Source organism: Fusarium venenatum, assembly GCF_020744135.1.
Source record: "Fusarium venenatum strain MPI-CAGE-CH-0201 chromosome Unknown EDB82scaffold_3, whole genome shotgun sequence".
NCBI classification, from domain to species: domain Eukaryota; kingdom Fungi; phylum Ascomycota; class Sordariomycetes; order Hypocreales; family Nectriaceae; genus Fusarium; species Fusarium venenatum.
Genome location: NW_027072131.1, coordinates 7,109,793 through 7,130,192, shown reverse-complemented (window position 1 = coordinate 7,130,192; position 20,400 = coordinate 7,109,793). Strand labels below are relative to the sequence as shown.

Here is a 20,400-nt window from a genome sequence, read left to right as displayed (position 1 = left end):
CCAATGATTACTGCGTAAGCTTCGATGCTCTCTTGATGACAATGCTGAGACGTGGATGCTCACAAATAGGGCATCTTCTGAATTCAGAGAATGGGTGAAATATGTAAGACAATCAGCAAAGACAGTCCTAATTCCGAAACACTTACTCTGTACAGCCAGCATCTCACCATTGTATATTCATGATGATTTCCTGCCAGGCCTTCTCGTGATTTGATAGTAGCATGACAAGCGATGCATACCTACAGGCGATTCGTTTTTGTACCATAAAGCTTAAATGTCAACTTTTCTGCTACCCACTACGCGATGTTGTCCTCTCAAGGAACTCCTGGCCTAGATGTAACCAAGGATATTACTCCAAGAGGGTTCGTGGGATCATGGAACATCGCTCGCCTTTATAAGAAAGAAGCCATTGTTCTTGTTCAAGGAGCATCATGAAAGACGTCATAGAGTTGAGAAGACCTCCCAAAACATCACACATCTAGTACGGAACTGGACCTAACTCCGCGTAGGAGGAATATACACATGTCTTTGAGTAGTTAAATTATCTCTGTACTGTATATCAAACATAAAAGAAAAGACAGATGGGAGGTCTGCAAAGAAACTCCCAACATTCCAATGGCACCCTGACGCCCGCCCTTTGTGAATCTCGATGGATCAAAAACCCTCTCTTCCTTTCCACGTATGTGCCTTTTTTGCATCTGGCCAAGTTCATGGGGGCCAACCTCCGCCAACTTTGATCGCAGGATGAAATGGTGTAAAACAGAAAAAGAGAAAAAAGACAATGGGTAGTAGCCTAGTTGGATGGAGGAAATAGTGAAAATGTGGGAGGGAATGGGGGGATAAAAAAACAAAAGCTACACAAAGTGTGATAGACAAAAAAGAAAGAGGGTAACAATTATACGTTTTTCGAGGAGAGAAATGCGGAACATGATGGTTTAACGAAGGCCAATAACACTCATCTCAAGGGTCCATACTCTTCGAATCCAGACCTTGAGCTTGCCCTCGACACCAGCAACGTTCTCGAGTTCAACACCTTCCCACCAGCATCGTCGGGCGGGCTTGCGCCAGAAGAGGAGAAGCTTCTGGGCCATGCCAACGGCGTTGGTACCCATCTCGTTGCCCCGGATATCGCTGCGCAGACGGGCAAGTGCCAAACTGCAAATGACAGCCTTGTTAGGCTCGCCAGCACGGTGACCCCATCGGTCGTCGTGGTTGAAACCACTTATAATAGGTCAGTATTCGTTACTTCGAAACAAGTTCATGCGGACTTGACTCACCCTGCTGTCAACATTTCAATAAGATGGGCCTCAGTAGTACCGGGCTCGTCACTTCGCTTGAGTCCGGAAAAGATGCCAGACTGTTGCTGCAAAGCCTCTGCGGCTGCCCGTTTCACGGCAATCATATCAAGCTGACCAATGTCTGGTCGGGGAGGGATAGCGTAAAAGTCAAGGTCCTCACGGAGTACAATGATACCGGCTCGCTTAGAGTCGTCACGAGATGTACCAAGAGATGGTGTATCCTCGTCTTGCGAAGCACTTGGTGATCCATCTGTGGGGATAGACTGTGCGACGTCCCTGAAGAAATCAAGCATGTACTGAAGCGAAGCTGGGTCGTACTAGTCTCGGTGAGTCAACGAGTTTGCTACAATAAGAAGGGCATTGGCTTACGTCTACTTGCACGGCATCGCCGTCAGAAAAACCGCCCATTTGACCCTCAGGAAACAAACCATTGGGGAACAAAGAGAGAAGAACAAACTCAGGTAAAGTGAGCAATTCATCCCTGGAGAGATAAAACCTTGTACCCCTATTTGGAATTAGTATCAGCGACTGAATTCAGCGCAAGAAGCTCACCTCAGGTCCATAGCAATTGTTTCGTCAGCACCAACATCTCCCAGAGTGGCAACAGGCGGCCCGCCCTGTTGCACCTGGGTGATGATGCTTGAAGCTCCTCCTGCGGCAGCCATTAGGAAAGAGAATGCGGCAAGGGGACTATCGCCCTCTTCTGAATAAGCCGGAGGCGGTTCTGTGTCCTCGTCCTTTCGATTAGAATCTCCCTTGGTATCCCGAGGAAGTGCGCGCTTGGTTTCCGCGACTGGATCGCGAAATGCAGTAGTGATTTGGTCTGGGTCAAACGGAAGCGCTTCTCTTGGAGAAGAAGATTCGTATGCTGGCGCGGCGGATCCTGATGCCTCTGCTTCACAAGGAGAACGAGAAGTAAAGGTGACGAATTTGTCGGAGCGCTCGTGAGCGTTGTTGGTCGGAGAGGTAAAGAGCGACGAGAAGGGGGGAGGGCGCGAGGTTGAAGGTTCGGAGGAGGGATACTGCGGCGGTGGAGACTGCTCGCACTTTGAAAGAATGTGAGATTCCGGCTCTTTGGCGGATTTTAGGTTATCGGGAGTCGGTTCGCAATGATGGCTTGAAGTTGTGCGCGTGCTTGGCGGTCTTGACGAGGCAGGTGATGGTGTCTTGTTGTCCAAGGACGTAGATGGTCCAATTCCAAGTTCCTGAAATTCAGACAGGATGGCGGTTTCCTTTTATGAGGGCACAGGTTTGTTCAAGACAAAGGGCCTCTCCAAATCGGCAAAGGGACGAAAAGGAGAAGAGCGGTCGATCAAAGATGCAGGTAGTTCACCGGTTCCAAGACGGCTGAGTAGGTGGTTGATGTGGTAAACAGTCTAACAATAGAGTTGAAACGTTGATTGAGGGCGGAAATTAAGCGCAACAGGCGAATGGAGAAAATTTTCGTTCGCTGTCGTATCGGAAGTGCGGCCTCGTCGCGTCGTGAAGGTCTCCCTATAAGTGATGGAGATATGGCGATGTGATGTGATGCGTGAGTGAGGTTCACATTGGTCCTCAGAACAGCGAGCAACGCGATTCCTCATTCGACGGCTGCTCCCCTGAAGTGAGCCCCCGAGCTTCAGTGGCAGAGTGACACTAAATTGGAGCCCCGCGTTGTAGTTGACTGGTCCAATCAGAGGTCTCTACGTGCTACCAGCAGGGTCTTAGCCGCTCAGTCCAAGTGGAGGTGAGGCGCTAGAGGCGCTGGAGTTGTAAGCTCGACCCTTGGCGTCCTTCCATGTTTAAGATTGAGAGGCCGATCGAATGGAGGTTGAAAACATTGACATCTCAAAGAATGGGGTCAAATAAATGCTAGTGACCGTATAAATACATCCTTTTGGGATATTATGTAAAGTCCCTCCAACATGATCTGTCTTTATTTCGAGGTCAATAATCATCTAGGCCACGGGATTAATATTAAGACTTTTCGGTTAAACAGTATTTACATCACAGGTCCCATCAAACCTAGTCCCATCATTTACCCGATGCATACGGAGTATATCCTTGGCATCTATTGATCTGGACGCAGGTATCTGATATATGAATTCAAGTAGCAAAAGTTGTTGCAAGCACGTCTTCTTTTGCCATTTAACTTATTAGTATGTTGTAATCAGGAGCGGTCTATTCGCTGTCACTATCTCCGAAAATTGCTCGAAGGACTTCATCATGCGCTGTCTTCCCTTCTACTGCTTCGTTCTTGTCTGGGTTAATGGCCGGTTCAGGCACAGGAGCTGGTGGCACAGTTCCTACAGGGGCGCCCTCGATCATTTGGATATCCACATTCAGTGACCTCGAATTGATTTCGACATCATCCATAGGTCTTGAATCTTCATGATTTCTTGGGCCAGAACCAGTTCCCGTCTGTGGATCTGGCTGAGAATGTGCTGGCGGCCTAACATTGAATCGTTTGCACAGCAATCTGGTAGGGTAAAAGTCCTGGACTGTACGAGTCATCTTGCCGTACATGCCGATCTTAGCTGCATCTTCTGCTGGATCAGTCACCTTGTGCTCTGGCTTTGATAATAGGTCCGCCTCGGGTTCGTTTGCTGAGACGGTTGATGGCTTCTTAGCTGTGGTAAAGCGAGATGCCATAAACCCTGTCATAGGTTTAAATATCCTGGCACAATTATGGAATTCCGATAATTCTCTTGCAAAGTCATCGTAACCCATGCCTTGAGGTTTGTATGGCAATGGTTGACTGCCTGTCGCAAAGTGTTCCAAGTAGGTCCTATAACGTGCTTTTTTCTCCTCGTTGTCTGCGTAAGGCCCGGATGAGCCTCGTGAGATCGCTGCGATGGCTGTGTCTCGGTCTAGCTTGGGCGTTTGGTCCCAAACTGCCTGTTGTCTTTCCTCCTCTGACATAGCATAGCCTTCGGGTATTTCTCCCAAGCCTTGCGGGAGATTCTTATTCCCAGATGCTGTAGCAAGTCGATCGCGTGCCGAGCTGCTTATAAAGTCAAAGATAGACTTCCCTGGCAAGCTCTTTTCTCCGAGAAGTGCAGCCCTCGACTTTGCGTCATGGGTGGATGCTTTCGCGGCATCAGCTGTCGATTTGTAGTCCGAAGGATTGGCCTGGTCTGAGGATGTTTTGGACGATACCCATCCTTCTGGGACTGGAGGCGGCGCATACTCCAAGAGAAGATCACACAAATCCTTTGTAATTTTGGCTAGTACGAAACCATCAAGCGGCAATCGCCCATCGTGACACCTCCCGAGACCATTGCCAGCTCGAGCTGATCGAGACACGAAGACAGGGGCGTTTTTCAGTGCAGGATTAATTGCAGCGGATGCTTTCTTTGCCTTCTTCTTTTTCTTGTCACCTCCGACGACGCGATTGTACCGGATTTTGGGTCCCATCTCGTAAGGGTCTTCTTCATCGGATCCATTGTCGTTTAGAATACCCACTCCTATTCCACCGCGCGCTGGTTTCGTCTTCGATTTTTGTGAAGAAAATAAAGATGTGTTTTGGATGGAGGTATCGAAGCTATTACTGTCGTCGTCGTCATCGTCGTCGGCTGCAGCTGTAATCGCTTTGAGGCTCGTCAACCTGGCTTCGCCGTCGTGACCCAATCCTTTCCGATCGCTCTTGCGGACAAATCGAATCATTTCAGCATTATCCGGTGCGAACAAATGCGTTTCGGCGGTTTCGGGATTCTTTTGTTCGGTATCAAGCCGGGCACTTCTTCGGATCTTAGGACCAATGCCTTGTCCGTCCTTCCAGCCCATGCGCCGTAGCAACTTCAGGCCCATGGTGTCACCTTCAGCTCTCAGCAAACCCATTAATCCTCCAGCGTTGGTATCCTGGTCGGAAGAACCGAGACCAGCAAATGCCTGAGAAGTTTGTACTTTCTGAGCTTCTGCGGCATCGGCAAGATCCTCTTCGTCCATGTAGTCTTCTGGTCGCTGCTGTGCTTGGGCTTTGCCGTCTTTTTGTCGGTTGTTTCGACTCGAGACGAATGTAGACGGAGTCCATCCTTCTTTGGATCCAACAGTGTTGAAATATCCTGCACTCCATCCTCCAGTGAACGCGCCATGCAGTCGCTTCCTTCCCCTCTCATCCCTCACCTCCTGTTTCCACACTGGAACGAACGAGCCATCGTCTCGGGCTTCGGGGTCATCGGGGAGAGGAGTGCCGAATGTTGCGAAGGGTGCATGGAAATCGGCTTCGTAGGTTGCGCGGGAGCGTTTATATGACATGGGACTGAGATGTTGGCGTATCGTGTAATGGCCGTAGAAGCATTAAAATGAGCGCTCTAACTCGCTGGGGTAAAGACGCGAAGATCTCGAATATGACCACAGAGTTTGTGACGAAGATGATGCGAATCGCTAAGTTGATGCGACTACTGTCGCAACGTCTATATTGGCCTTATCGATAAACAACAAAGTTAGCTCCCTGTCCGTCAGGGTGACTGAAAGATTGGCTGCTGGAAACATGAGCGGCGAAAATAGTAAGTCATATTGTGCGATTTAGACCGAGATCATAGACTGTTTATTTCTGTACTCTATAGCTTGGGGACTAGCCTTTCTGTAAGCCACTAGCCTGGCTGTCAACTTGCTAAACTCAATGGCCCCGGTGGGATACCTCAAGACAGGGGGTTCTATCAAATTTGGAGAGTTTCTGTGCAACTCCAGCCCTCCAAAGTTTCTCCAACGTCGGGTACCAATGCAAGTACACGCGAGTGAAAATTGTCAATCGAGCATCGCTGTGAAGGAATGCGATTCGCAGAGCAGCCTTGAAACAACTCCAAGACCTGCTGCGTACAGTTGCCCAAAACAAGTCATGACATAATCGGAGAGAGACGTCATAGTATTTCTCATGATGAATACTAAGAAGCATTCAAACATGTCTATTCACCAAAGTTGTTTCAGTCTGACCGACACCTCTAACCGTAGAGGGATAACTATTGCGTTTATTTCTGTCTGTCTGTCACTGGAAGAGGAACACTCGGCTCAGATTGAGTCTTGGCATTCCTTCTGGGTGCGGTGGCTGACATTTGCCTATAGCAAGACCAGGCTGGCATATCATTGATTGCCGGCTGATGTGAACACAGACATGCATTGTGCTGCATCACAACGTATCCTATCCACCGGCACATTACACAATGCAAGGGGTAACAGAAAAATTGACATCTCAGATATAGGTTGAAAGAAACAAAGAATCTGATATCATGGTCTCAAATGGTTTAACGTGACTGGCTAATTTTGTCTCTTCTGCTTTTGGTAGCCATGTCTTCTGATCCCTTCAGGGACAGCCCGTAAGATGCTATGCGCTTATCCGTCGTGTGGCTGCTTCGATTTTGCTTCTTTGAGCTCTTTGGAACAGGCAATGCGACTTTCAAGACACAGCTGCCTCAAAAGGAGACGAGATCTAAACCTGGTTCCCATTTCTGAACCCCAGCCTCCAACCCCTCGTTTAATTAGCCACGTAAATTTGCAGCACTTTGTGGCAGATCCACTTAGCAGGTCAGAGATGCAGCGTTCTACTGGTAGCTGACGTCGGATATTGTGCTTGGCATTGGTGTTGCTGGAAACAGGGAACTTGGCTTGGTAGGTACGGTAACTTAACGGTGCAGATATTGATATCGTGGAGCTATCGATCGAATGAGAAGCCACAATGTCTACTGCAGGTCTGATTGAGGCTCTCCTCAAAACCTTAGTCAAGTAGAATTAAACAGACGGATGGCTCCAACTATGCCGTCAAGCTTATAGACTAGATCCATTACTAACGGTCTGCGAAATGAGAGCTCAGCTAGAGCGAGATATCTCATCTCCACTCAAGACTTGACTGTTGGTGGAAAGTTGAAGCTACCTGTGACCTAAGTGGAAAGTCCCCTGAAACGATTGAGATGGCCTGCTGTGCTAGATCAAAGACAGCTGGACTGGTGGTAAAGTCTCGGCAACTTGCATGCATACATCCAGGTGTATCCTTGGCCTCCAAGCCTCTTGAGTGAGAGAGGTGAGCAGATGGGACATACCGCTGCTGCACTTTGTTCTGCTTCGCTGTGATGTCCTGCGTGTTGCGCTGTGTGTGCTGCGCTTTCAGACCAAGTCATTTTTAGCTACAGTCCATAATACATAGTACGATATCCATCTCCATTAGCCAAACCTGCCCCCCAACTGGGCTTTTGTTCTTTGGACAAACCAGACGGACATTGCGCCGTTGTCCTCTTACTAAATCTGCTTGTCAGGGTGAAAAGCTCTGACTTCTTCCCTTGCACATTCTTACCTGTTCACTTGCATCTTTGCGTTGTTTTCCTTCGATTGCTGGTTGTTTTACTCTCTAGAGACGCTCAGTCTCTCTACACTATCTTGGCATACAACTCAATCAAGATACTTGCGCCTATCGACATTTGCCTCTTGTGCCATCCATCTACGTTTTGCATATAGCGCTGCTTCACTTCGCATTGAGCCTAACTCTTCCAGGTGCTTTCTGGTCAGTACTTGAGCCTGTCGTGCCTTACCTAGGTAGTCTCTTATGCAGTTGGCAGTATCGGATCAAACACATCGTCATCGCAACTAAAGAACTGAACCTTCAGATCACCACAGGGACTAAGTAATTCTGGTCTTTTTATCTGTCCGCCCTTCACTCTGGTCATTAGGTCGTACTCGGCCAGCAAAAGAATCAAGTCAAGGGCCTTGCCGGCAAGCGACTGGATTTGCGACTACGTTACGCCTGCGTTGGCATTGTAGCTCCAGTTCCAGCTCCAGCTCATACAATTACTGGACATTATACCTGGAATCGAGTTGGGTCGGGTCAGCGTCTTCCCTGCCTACTTGGGCATTGATTCCACGACAGCTCACTACCATTTCGAGCAAACCCCAGAAAGAGACCCAGTTACTTTATCAACATCCCGCCTTTTTTACACCGTCTCTCTCCGATCTCTTACAACACCGCATCGCTTCGCTTCGTACCGCACATCACAGCAGATCACAGCATAGTACTTATATACAAAATAGCAGTCATGGGAACAAGAACAGCTTCTTCTGCCGCCGCTGATGCTTCACGAGGTCCTGGTCGCACTCATTCAACTCGCTCCAGTCGTTCCAGTCGGGTTCCTTCTTTTCCTCCCCCTTCTCCCTCCGCTTCAGCGGCCCCAGCAGCGCCTGCACCAGCCACGTCCACTGGAACAGGTGCCAACTACAACCAATCTCACACCCGCCAGCTTTCACACTCACACTCTCAATCTCAATCTCGCTCCCAATCCCAGTCCCTGTCCCAGGCCCAATCCCAGGCCTACGCCTCCCGTTCTCATTCCCATTCCCACTCTCACTCTCGTTCTACTTCCAACGCCGCCAACTCACATCCTCCCCCTCATCATAGCCAACATCAGCGCACCTCTTCATCCCGATCTACTTCGCAAAATGACCACGAATCCTCACGCTTAGCCGCAAACCCAAAGCATAATCGAACCTCGAGCAAAGACGATCGACATCCTCCCCCGACTAGGGGCCCCGATCCCTCGAGGGCCCATCGAAGGAGCTCTTCTTCTCGTTCAAAAAACAACAACCACAACCCTCAGCCCGAGATGCCTCCTTCAGCCAGCGCTCCCAGTAATGGGACTAGCCACGCAAGCGCAGCTCCTTCAACTAATCATGCCGACGCGCCACCCCGTGCTTCAACTTCTAAACACGCAAGATCACGTACGGTTATCCCAACCCAATCTGGAAAATGGATGTTAGGCAAGACCATTGGTGCTGGTAGCATGGGCAAGGTCAAGCTCGCCCGAAAGGAAGACGGCAGCGAACAGGTATGTCTAAACATTTTTGCTCTGGCCGATTACATTATTTCTATGAATCATTTCGTCCTTCGATTATGCGCATGAATATGCCCCTCATCGCGATATCCATGCAGCTCCCATACACATACTGACCATGTTCGACTCAACAGGTAGCTTGTAAAATCATCCCTCGTGGCTCGACCGATGATGGCCATCAGTCTCGCGCCGACAAAGAGCGTGCCGATCAATCCAAGGAAATACGAACTGCTCGCGAAGCGGCTATCAGCACTCTCCTGAACCACCCCCACATCTGTGCACTTCACGATGTTGTCCGTACAAACCACCATTGGTATATGCTTTTCGAATATGTCAACGGTGGCCAGATGCTCGACTATATCATTTCCCATGGCAAGCTTAAGGAAAAACAAGCCCGAAAGTTTAGTAGGCAGATCGCAAGTGCCTTGGACTACTTGCACAGGAACAGCATTGTGCATAGAGATCTCAAGATCGAGAATATTCTCATCAGCAAGACAGGCGATATCAAGATTATCGATTTTGGTCTCAGCAACCTCTTCGCCCCCAAGGGTCACCTTAAGACATTCTGTGGAAGTCTCTATTTTGCTGCGCCTGAGCTGTTGCAGGCAAGAGCGTACACCGGCCCAGAGGTCGATGTCTGGAGTTTCGGCATTGTTCTTTATGTCTTAGTTTGCGGTAAAGTGCCATTCGACGACCAAAGCATGCCCGCGCTTCACGCCAAAATTAAGAGGGGTCTTGTCGATTATCCCGCATGGCTATCAAGCGGTATGTTTCTTGCGAATTGTTTCGATATATATTACTAATTAAGCTACAGAGTGCAAACACCTTTTATCTCGCATGCTTGTCACGGATCCTAAACAGCGCGCTACAATGCAGGAAGTATTGACACACCCATGGATGGCTAAGGGCTTCAACGGTCCTCCCGATAATTACCTGCCCAGCCGCGAACCATTAACGACCCCCTTGGAGCCAGAGGTAATTCTTGCTATGCAAGGCTTCAACTTTGGCACACCCGAAAGCATCAATGCACAGCTCACCAAAATCATCGAATCCGAGGAATATCAGCGTGCTATCAAGCTCTACCAAAGAGAGAAGGAGCTTCCACCGCCTGCGAAAGATGCCGAGAAGAGGAGGCCATTCGGCTTTGACTTTTACAAGCGAAGGAACTCCGGCAACAGTCGCGATACTTTGTCGGCTCCCAGTTCCGAGGCCCTCCAAGTTGGGAACGACCCTATGAACGCATTTAGTCCCCTTCTATCTATATATTACCTTGTCAAGGAGAAGCAAGATCGCGATCATGCCGATATGGTGCCGCCGCCAGCGGCATCCCAGTCCCGCGAGAAGGAGAAAGAGAAGGAACGGGAACGGGAACGGGAAAGAGAGAAAGAGAAAGAGCGCGAACGAGAGAGGAGGGAGGAGAAGGAAAGAGAGCGAGAGAGGGAACGCGAGGCCCGTGAAAAAGAGAAAGCAAGGGAGGCCGAACCCTTGCCAGAAATCGCAGCACCTCAAGCAGCTCATACCAACTCTTCTGCCTATGAGATGCCAGGCGAAAAGCCCACTGGTGGACGCAGCAGACCTCGTGCCAGGACCCATGGCGAAGACGATATGCCAGAGCTGCCGAAGCAGACACCTGCGCCACCACCTGAACCGAGAGTTGAACAAATCCAAAAGAAGGAGGGTACTGCAGCTGGTATCCTACGTCGTTTCAGCACACGCAAGCGTAGGGAGCCTGAGCGCCTGGACAAGGATCGTTCACATCCTCCTGTGGTGCAGGTTCATTCTCCAGCCGAACCTTCACCATTGGCACCTCGAAAGAGCTTCAGCATCCGCCGTGGCCGGCGTGATAGAGAGGATGTATCGGATTCGCAGCTCCGTTCTAGCAGCAACCAAGGCCAGCATGGTGAGCTTCTAAGCCCGCCCATGTCTGCTGGTGGTGCCAGGGAGGGTAGACGAGGAAGTGGCTTGGGACGATCGACCAGTGTCAACTCGGCAGAGATGAGAAGGCGGAAGGATCATCCAGCAACCAACGAATCTGATCAATCTGTAGGGAATGAAGAATCTTCCAGCTCACGCCGCACTCATGGTCATTCTCGATCTGTGAGCTTGAGGGCTAAGTCTATTGGTCACGCAAGAAGGGAGAGCATACAACATCGCCGGCAGAGAAGGGATGCTGCTCAGGAAGCTAATGTTCCTGAAGAAACGGATCAAGAGTTGGAGCAGAGCGGCGTGTCCACTGAACGATTGGACGACACAGAACTGTCCAAGCCAGTTTTCCTCAAGGGTCTCTTTAGCGTGTCGACGACATCCGGCAAGTCGGTTCCCGCGATCCGAACGGATATCAAGCGGGTATTGAAGCAACTGAACGTTGACTACACGGAGATTAAGGGTGGATTCAGGTGTCGTCACTCACCAAGTATTGATCTGAACAAGGTGCAAGATCCACCCATGAGCCCTGGAAACACCCCAGGTCATAAGCGTCGGTTCAGCTTCGGAGGACTCATGAGAGGAGACGACCGCGAGCGAGAAAGGGATGAGTTCCGCGACTCAGACCGGCCTCCTACCACACCACGAACGCCAGGCCGCTCGGATCGAGACCGTAGCTTCTCAAACTCGGAGACTTCGTTTGATAGCAACTCTGGTAGGAACGCGGGACCATCCCGACAAGTCCCAGGAGAAACGAGCACTCAAGTACAGAGCGATCTTGGCGGAAGCATGGTGTTGGAGTTTGAAATCTTCATCGTCAAGGTGCCACTATTGTCGCTACATGGTATTCAGTTCAAGCGAATGGCTGGAAACACGTGGCAGTACAAGAGCATGGCGGACCACATCCTTAGGGAGCTGAGGCTATAATTAGAAGCTCATTTGAGTAGACATTTCCAACAGTGGAGTTTGATTGAAGCAAGCATTGGGACGGGACAGTGTTGTTCATAGATGTGGCGCTTGACTGGGTGCTGACGAATTACCATTTTAAGCGGGCGACGTACTGGACATGTAGTCGGTTGTATAAGCAGTTGACTTAAAGTGGGCTTGAAGGCGCTTTTTCGTTGTTTTCAGCATGGGTGGGCATTATACAGGAAAGATATAGTAGTAGTAATGATTTATTATAAGACTTGCAGAGATGGGCAGAAGGCGATTGAGGAGAGCAAGCAAGCCAAACGAAGTAATTAATTGGAGTACATCCGCTGATTATGTTTTAACATTTGTGGCCGCTTACCAGTGAATGCCTCCTGTTGTCAAAGGTCGTCCATGTTACTCAGAAAATCTCGAGTCTTTGGGGGCACAAATCGAACTCTGACGAGGCTCGTAGGACAAGGCTGATGATCACAATCACTGATTCAAAGGTTAGCATGGGAGAGTGACCTCCCCGCACTTGCAAGACCATGTAGACATGTAGGCGATTGACCTTACAGGGATACCTTCTCCTGGTCCAAGCGTCATGTTACGATGCCAGAGCTGGTTTTGTCTGCCAGAGCCTAAGCTCCATAAGATAAATCAGGCTGACCAATCCCGGGACAGAAACCGGATCGCTCTTGCCCCAGTCGCAGGTGTGAGCACCACCACCACAAACCAACCCGCCAAACGATCTTACCTTGGGTTTGATCTTCCCACGATCTCGACACCTTGAACACTATCAGTAAAATATACAACACAAACCTCTCTTGTAGTATCTACTCGACATACTCAAAGGCTGTCTCTCCTTCCACCCGAGTTTCTTGATATTCTCTGCATTCGCCCTTGTTGATCCAGTAACGAAACCAAACCGCCTCGTGTACCTCTCCGCATTGCGCCCTCGAACCAACGAATCCTTTAATCCTTGGTCACTGCGCCGATTAATCGACTGGCATTTCAGCCAATTTGCCATCATCCAAGCATTAGAGGGACTCTTGAATTCCAAGTTACAATACAAAGACCCCTTCGCCTCATAAACCTCGAGCAAAGAACAGACGCCCAAAATGATGCCCGCGGCGCACGTCTACGGACACCACCAGTTCAACCCTCAGGGCGGCGATTCGGCTTGGATGCACCAGCAGCCTGGCGCGCATCATGCCCACACTCAGCAGCAGCAGCAGCAGGTGGCCGCCGCTGCTGCCGCCGCCGTTCAACAGCAGCAGCAGCACTTCAACCGCCTTGCTGGCGCGGGTCAGATGCAGGGCCACGGTCAAGACGGAGACCACAACAACGTTTCGGAGGACAACCGACGCACCATGGCCTTTATTGCCGATCTTCTCAATGAAAACACTCGGGAGGCTGCTTTGTTGGAGCTCAGTAAGAAGCGAGAGCAGGTCCCCGAGCTAGCATTGATCTTGTGGCATTCGTTTGGTAGGTCCCCGAGCTTTGTTTTCCCGGGTCAATGAGGCTCAAGTTGAAAGAAGCCAGCTAACGTGTTCCCTAGGTGTGATGACCTCTCTCCTTCAGGAAATCATATCAGTCTATACTCTACTTAACCCCTCACAGCTCACCGCTGCTGCCTCGAATCGAGTTTGTAATGCTCTCGCACTACTCCAGTGCGTTGCATCACACAACGACACAAGGACATTGTTCCTCAATGGTGCGTATACATTGGTTTACATTGATCTCGCACATAGCTTACATCCGTATAGCACATATCCCTTTATTTCTCTACCCCTTTCTCAACACCACCTCCAAGTCTCGACCCTTCGAATATCTCCGATTGACCAGTCTTGGTGTCATTGGTGCGCTGGTCAAAAACGATTCCTCCGAAGTCATCAACTTTCTCCTGACAACAGAGATCATTCCTCTCTGCTTGCGTATCATGGAGACCGGTTCGGAGCTCAGCAAGACCGTTGCTATCTTTATCGTCCAGAAGATCCTGCTCGACGACAATGGGCTTAACTACATATGCGCCACGTACGAGCGATTTTATGCAGTTGGCACCGTACTTAGCAACATGGTGGCCCAACTTGTCGAGTCTCAGACAGCTCGGCTTCTCAAGCATGTTGTTAGGTGTTTCTTGCGGTACGTCTCCCCTGTATATCAGATAACAGGACAGTTCCATCTAATCATAGCACCCAACAGTCTTAGTGATAACGCTCGAGCACGTGAGGCTCTACGCCAGTGTCTACCCGAACCACTTCGCGATGCCACCTTTTCCTCTGTTCTCCGCGACGATGCAGCAACCAAGAGATGCCTTGCCCAGCTACTCATCAACCTATCGGATAATGTCGTAGACCCCAATGGTGTCGGCGGTTCCAGCATGTAAAAAAGGCGACGCTAATATCTGGGAGACTCAGTTCTCCTTGTTGTGACAATACCCTTGTGCATTGATACGGCGATTGATGAAGGACGGTTGAATTTTATTTATGATATTCTGGGAAAAGCGAAGGGATCAAAAGCATGTTGCATCGTTTGATACCCGCAACCCTTCCGGCTTAATGCGCAGAGAGAAGACCGACATTCCAGCAGAGCGACTGGCTGGCTTCTCTTCCAACGTCGCCGCTGATGGTTATGGGGCTTGCATTCTGTTTCACATATCTCGAAACTGGATCAAAAGGCTTATATCGGTTTGCCATGGAGCAGCACTGTCCAACAGATGGGCCTCTGCTACTCTTGTTTTCGTCCTTGGATCTCGGCCGCTGAGCCCAGACCATAAGGGACCTTGATTTTGGGAATGGGCTCGGCGTGAATATACTCAAGGAAGATCTAGGGGTGGATAAAGAGAAATATGGATTCATGTGACAGGTATAAGGAAAACCAGCCGACTGCAGGCTAAAGGGGGGCGCTGGATAGACTTGGGCGGAGACACATATTGAAGTCTTTGACATGCCTAGTTTGGGGGTGTTTTGGCGTTGGATGGGGCGTCCTGCATCAGAGACACGGTGTTTGTCAGGTTTAGGGATGTATATTGTGAGAATTGAAGTTTTAAAAGGAAACAGGGGGTTGTATGATATTGTGAAGTACAGCGACTAGGCTTTTCAGGTACATAACAGCGTTGGAGACTGGTTTCTCTAGTTTAGTACTCTAGTTACAGCTCAACAATGCAAAGAAATGTTGGATACGAAGACAAGCACCTTGTTCTGGGGGTAGTTATGCTCAGCATGATTTGGCAGTTCGCTTTTACCAATTAGCTACCCTTTAAAAACGAGGACTACATTGGTAAATTGCATCTCATGTGAGAACAGGATGTCGATCGGAATGATTTGAGAAGTTCGCAGACAAGACGACGCTGCGACAAATTTGTACACCTTTATGGTTAAACGTCATCGAAAAGATCCTGCAACAGATAGCATAACGCAATGCTTTTGTTCATTCGCAGTCCATCCAGAGTCTGTCTGAATGCAAAAATATCTGGGTATCTAATCTGATTACAAAAGACCACAGAACAGAGCCTTCCACGCAGGGCGAGGAGCAGGCTGGGCCGGCATAGCAGGCTTCTTCAAGTCGTACTCATCGTCACTCTCATCATGGTCCTTCTTGACCGCAGCAATAGAGTTGACCACCAACTTGAAATCTCCATCCTGCTTATCGAAGAAGCTATTCATTTCAGTCGTCAGCATAACAATTCACTTTTCTTCACGAGCAAGAATCTTACCTTCGTGTCATGAGAGATATTCTCTTGATATCATCAATCTTTAGCGGCTCAGGATCCTTGACATCTCTTCCGCGATACGTCGCCTTGAACTCATCCCACTTCTTCACCAGCACACCTCCTTCACGGGGCGCCTCAAAGTCTACCTCCCAGCTGATACCAGCCTCATCTCGACCATCCTTTCTCTTGCCGGGAATGGTGTCCTTGACATTGAGGGTGAACTTTTGCTCAGAGCTGCCCGCGCCGAGAACGAGCTGCAGGCCCGTTGTTTGAGAGAGATCCAGCGCAAGATCGCCAACTGTGCGCTGCGAGGCAAATCCAGCGCCGCCGAGTGTCTTGGTATCGAGATGTCCGTGATAGATGGCCTGTGTTGGGCTTGAGACTGTTAGGTGAGAGATGCTGGAGCCACCGCGGACGCGATCATCTGAAGCTGTCCAGAGACTGTTGTCCCAAGGCCTTTTAAAATGAAATTAGTATTTTGCTTTTTCATAGAGTAATGATTGTTTACGTACTTTGTGCCTCCAAAGAGATAGTTTACGTGAGATTCCATGATTTTGAAAATGAATTGAGTGTTTTTGACAGATTGAATTGAGTTCAAGTAGCTGATGTTTACTTGTTGAAATGTATGACATAATGAAGTTTGATGTGACACCGCCAAGACGGCAGTTGCTATAGGCGGATGCTTACGTACGGCAATCAACCACATCTCATTATGGAAATGATGAAAACATCACCGATATGATAGCAACTGACTACCAGGACTAACATTTCTATTTTCACAACTTTGAATTCAAGCCTAAGTCTTAAGACTCGATGAATCACAGCAATGGAGTATGTTCTCCTGCCTGGAGTAGGCAATCCTCAGAGTATCAGAAACATTAACCACCGGAAGAATAAGAGACGGAATTAGTAGGTCACTTTATGCTTCTTAGACTACTTATCTTAATACCCTAAGCCTTAGGTGGGCAATTATGAATAGGTATGTATGTGGCTGGTGGCCTGACAGCTGCCTGCCAGCTGTCACACAGCATATGTTCATTCCTCCTTCGATCTTCAACCAAGCAAACGAAACTCGTCAAAAATCACATCCTTCTCAATGCACACCTACTACGATCCTTCACATTCAACCTTCATTTTCGACTGCCACAGGCCAAATCAGAGATAGCTGACAAGACGTCTTGGTGGTGCCTACCTCCTGAGATTCAAAACGAAATCGTTGGTCTCCTACCAATTGCCGGCGGGAAGTGCAGTCAGCTCGCGACCGTTTCCCGAACTTGGCGATCAATCATCGAGCCACTCAACTTTGCTGAGATCAGCTTGACGGTACCGCGCCTTTCAGACCCCGACTCTCGAGCTATCCTGTTCCGAAAGGGAGACTACATTCGCTATATCTGGTTTCGAATGGGACTGAGGAAATATGAGGACAAATACAACTCCGACTTGAATGTAAACCTTTTGGGCTTGGACAATATCGATAACCAATTCATCGCGGACGCGTTTGAAAGCTTGTTCACAGCACTGAGCGCATAGGAGCCTCGTGGTGACCTGACCCTCGATATCAGTGTCTACTCGCCTGATGACAACCAGTACTTGAGCTTCTGTTCAGACACCGACCTCGATGAGTGCCCTTCTATCCCTGGACACATCAAGGAAAGGACCTCCATAGATGACACGTATTTCGACTGGAACCCTCCAATGGTCTGGGATCCCTATGAAATCTCCGCCAACCTTTCCGGCGTAGAGATCATGGGCGAGGGGCCTTTCGGCGGCGAGGAACTCGAGATGCAGTGGTGGCGCAATCTCCCCTTGGTACTTGTCGTTGGGGTCTTGCTCCTTCGCCAGCAGACTCGTCGACGATGGAAGCCAGTTGCGTTCGCCAACATGCTCACGCGGTTCCCGAACATGAAAGAACTTTGTTACGAACCTTGGCTAAGATCGCTTTGGCATGGGACTCAAGACTATGAAGGCAAGTGCTTACTTGATAGCTGCCAATTTAGTTAACGCAGCCGCTGACCAACAAAAAAAAAATAGGCATCCAGACGCTATTCGAATCCTTTCCTTCGACGAAATTGTGCAAGTTGACGATATTCGAGAACTTCAACGAGACTTGGCGGATATCCTACTCGCAGAGTACCGAATCCGGCCATCAGTCGGAGTCTTGCTCGCGCCAACCTGTGCCTCACGATGCTGTCCGACTCTTTCATGGCCGACGCCGGTCACTTCTTCGCAGCGCGTCAATTTTCATGGACTTGGGATAAGCTCACTTCACTGACGCTGACTTCGGAGACGCTCACTAACGGCTTGGGTATCAACAAAATGCTTCGAGACGCCGCAGCTGCAGCGCTCAAAATGCCGAAACTTAACACAATGGAGTTATGGAACGGCAGATGCGGTGTGGCAATACTCTTTCGCTACCAGAAGGCTCAAAATGGGCAGCCAGCCATCATCACCGTACGGGGGACATCGGGGCTTGATATAGAGGCTACGGTCATGTAAGCTTGTGATGTGGTCGCCCACCAGCACGGCCATACTAAGGTCGTCGTACAAGCCTCTTAGATCGATAAAGAGGGGATTCAATGCCATGGTGATGCGATCCTCCAACTGGGACTTTTAACTAAGGTCGCTAGACCTGCCTCGTTGCAGCAAATTCTTAACGAACATCGGTTTTAGGCATGAGACTATTGCTATATGTATTTAAATTAATAGACTAGTCAATTAAATGGCTAGAACTCAGGTCGCTTGATCTTCTATGTATGATATACCGTTTTCTTTTAGTGAGAGCTTTGATATACATACCTACCTCAGTGAATAACAGAAACGTCAGCCTCTAAAGTCTTAAAATGAAAAAACAAATAGCCTAAGAAGTCTGATTTAAACAGCATAAGTTGGCCTACTAATTTCGTCCCTTATGCTTCCAGAGGGCAATGTTTCTGACTGGAGGCTGCCCTGATGTGCGATTAAAGTTCACACCTCAGAAGTTTAGATAATCAGAGCATCATCACTAACGTTAATTCATGCCAAGACACGGTTGGCAGTACCTCATTCTAAACCTGATATGTCCAACGTCGGTTCAAAAACGAAATACGGTAGCGGCAGATAAACCTAATAATAAGTTCTGGGTCTGGGTCTGGGTCTGGGTCTCTGCATCGAGATAATACATTAGGCAGGTAGATACCTACTATCTACTGCAGTCTAAAGGCGTAAAAGAATCCAAATCCTTTTCTGTAGTAGAATAGCCTTGATCCCCCATGTCGGCCATGAGGAATATCCGGACCTTTTGGTTAAAAGACTGGGTAGCCGGAACTGCTGCACTGCAACGTCCAGGTATAGTGGTACCGTAACCGAAAGGACTTACAATACCAAAATCCTTCACCACAGCCTACTTATCTACATCTATACTTTGAAGATAAACCGTCTGCATAATAGTGCATTGCCTTGGATACCCGTCTCTACAGAGGCACATACATGGAAAATACACACCCCTCTCTTTTCTGAGCCCAACAACTCTTTCTCTCCCGTGACAGCCGTAACTGTAACCCCCAGCAATATTGCTCTCTCTGTCTCTTATTTTCGCCACAGAAAGAGGAGGGATTGACATCCTTGAAGACAATCGCCATCTCTCAACAACATTAAGCGACAGCCTGATTTTTTGACTTGACCCTGTCCCGTAGGAGCCGGGAAAATGAGTGACTGACCACGTACATTGCTTGTCTACCTATGTACACGCGCGCGCACCAATGACACGGGGGCGGCCGACTCCCTTTAGACTCGTAACACAAAGAGACGCCCGGCTTTCGTCTCTCTATCTCCCCAATCCTCTCGTTCTTTTTCCCGCCCCATGCAACCCTCCTCTTGGCACGTGGTGTGGAAAAATATCCATAGGAGGATGAGGAGGAGGAGGGGGAGGAGGGGGAGGAGGGGGATTCATTCAATACCGTAGGACCAAACGTTGGGGTTTAGTTAGGATGGTAATTTGAATCCTGATGGATCCCGCTCGGACTTAGAGTCCGAGTCTTCCCTCGGACTCATGTACTGGGTACTAAAAGACCTATCAACAGTAAATCGCTGGAAAATTGAAGCAAATATCTCTGGCACATCTTTGCCGTCAAGATATCCCCATTGGGAGACGTAGACGAGCGGGGGAAAGTAAAGTAGAGATACCATTACAAACATACATGACACCAATAGGTCGTGGAAACGAGGCTCTCAGTAAAGGCGGCGTAAATTCTGGATGCCGCCTCAGCCAGCTTAGCTCGAGATAGCTAAGCTGGTTGCATATCCAAGCCCCCTCTCAAGCCATCCAAACACCAACAACAAATACCCGAGGCTCTATCTCTTCAGCTCCGTGTAACCGTGGAGCAAGTTCAAAGAATAATGAATCCATTCAATAGCGAAAACGTTATTTCGTTTGGGTTACTTGCATCTGCTTCGGTCACGCATGTCTTGGCAAGGTCTATCGTCTTCACCCAGCCAGCCTCTTCGCTATCGATTTGATCTAGTTCAGGACCATCTAGCCACTTCATCACATCACCATCACTGTTCAACATGTAAAGCCTGTGATTCATGCCACACGTTCTGCATATTTCATCGTCTAGTATGTTTCAATGGCTCTGAATATTTGCTCAACTATCAAGTGTAAAGTGCTAAGTCAAGGTCGTCGTGTCTGGTCCGACCCCGCCGCAGCCACCATGTTTGTTTGCCTCCTTGCCTGCTTTCATCCTTCACCAGTGCCATCCACTCATGTTCAAACGTACATTCGAAT

General features: G+C 49.1%; 6 protein-coding genes across 6 annotated transcripts; 3 read left to right on the top strand and 3 right to left on the bottom strand.

Moving 5' to 3' along the window:
- Positions 1–492: 492 nt before the first annotated feature.
- On the bottom strand, positions 493–5,745 carry EDB82DRAFT_450205 (uncharacterized protein). The gene is made up of 6 exons (XM_025728882.2): positions 3,473–5,745; positions 2,632–2,792; positions 1,851–2,530; positions 1,668–1,803; positions 1,278–1,615; positions 493–1,221 (listed from the first exon to the last, which is right to left on the bottom strand). The coding sequence occupies exons 1-6, from the start codon at positions 5,532–5,534 to the stop codon at positions 936–938; spliced, it is 3,663 nt and encodes a 1,220-aa protein (XP_025583205.2). The 5' UTR covers positions 5,535–5,745; the 3' UTR covers positions 493–935.
- A 2,554-nt stretch (positions 5,746–8,299) lies between these two features.
- EDB82DRAFT_434148 (uncharacterized protein) lies at positions 8,300–11,941 on the top strand (the record flags this gene model as incomplete). Its single annotated transcript, XM_025728880.1, has 3 exons — positions 8,300–9,085; positions 9,226–9,856; positions 9,906–11,941. 3 exons carry the CDS (start codon positions 8,300–8,302, stop codon positions 11,939–11,941), a joined length of 3,453 nt encoding a protein of 1,150 aa, XP_025583203.1.
- Positions 11,942–13,044: 1,103 nt separating this feature from the next.
- Positions 13,045–14,312, top strand: EDB82DRAFT_478733 (cell differentiation family, Rcd1-like-domain-containing protein; the record flags this gene model as incomplete). The annotated part of the gene is made up of 3 exons (XM_065608114.1): positions 13,045–13,411; positions 13,485–13,640; positions 13,693–14,312. 3 exons carry the CDS (start codon positions 13,045–13,047, stop codon positions 14,310–14,312), a joined length of 1,143 nt encoding a protein of 380 aa, XP_065464242.1.
- An 828-nt stretch (positions 14,313–15,140) lies between these two features.
- On the bottom strand, positions 15,141–16,265 carry EDB82DRAFT_509975 (complex I intermediate-associated protein 30-domain-containing protein). Its single transcript, XM_025728876.2, has 3 exons — positions 16,151–16,265; positions 15,642–16,094; positions 15,141–15,583 (listed from the first exon to the last, which is right to left on the bottom strand). The coding sequence occupies exons 1-3, from the start codon at positions 16,186–16,188 to the stop codon at positions 15,415–15,417; spliced, it is 660 nt and encodes a 219-aa protein (XP_025583200.1). The 5' UTR covers positions 16,189–16,265; the 3' UTR covers positions 15,141–15,414.
- A 354-nt stretch (positions 16,266–16,619) lies between these two features.
- Positions 16,620–18,415, top strand: EDB82DRAFT_539691 (uncharacterized protein; the record flags this gene model as incomplete). Its single annotated transcript, XM_025728875.2, has 3 exons — positions 16,620–17,084; positions 17,169–17,608; positions 17,732–18,415. 3 exons carry the CDS (start codon positions 16,620–16,622, stop codon positions 18,132–18,134), a joined length of 1,308 nt encoding a protein of 435 aa, XP_025583199.1. The 3' UTR covers positions 18,135–18,415.
- A 1,163-nt stretch (positions 18,416–19,578) lies between these two features.
- Positions 19,579–20,189, bottom strand: EDB82DRAFT_509969 (uncharacterized protein). Its single transcript, XM_065608827.1, has one exon. The coding sequence runs from the start codon at positions 19,809–19,811 to the stop codon at positions 19,599–19,601; it is 213 nt and encodes a 70-aa protein (XP_065464241.1). The 5' UTR covers positions 19,812–20,189; the 3' UTR covers positions 19,579–19,598.
- Between the last annotated feature and the right edge of the window lie 211 nt (positions 20,190–20,400).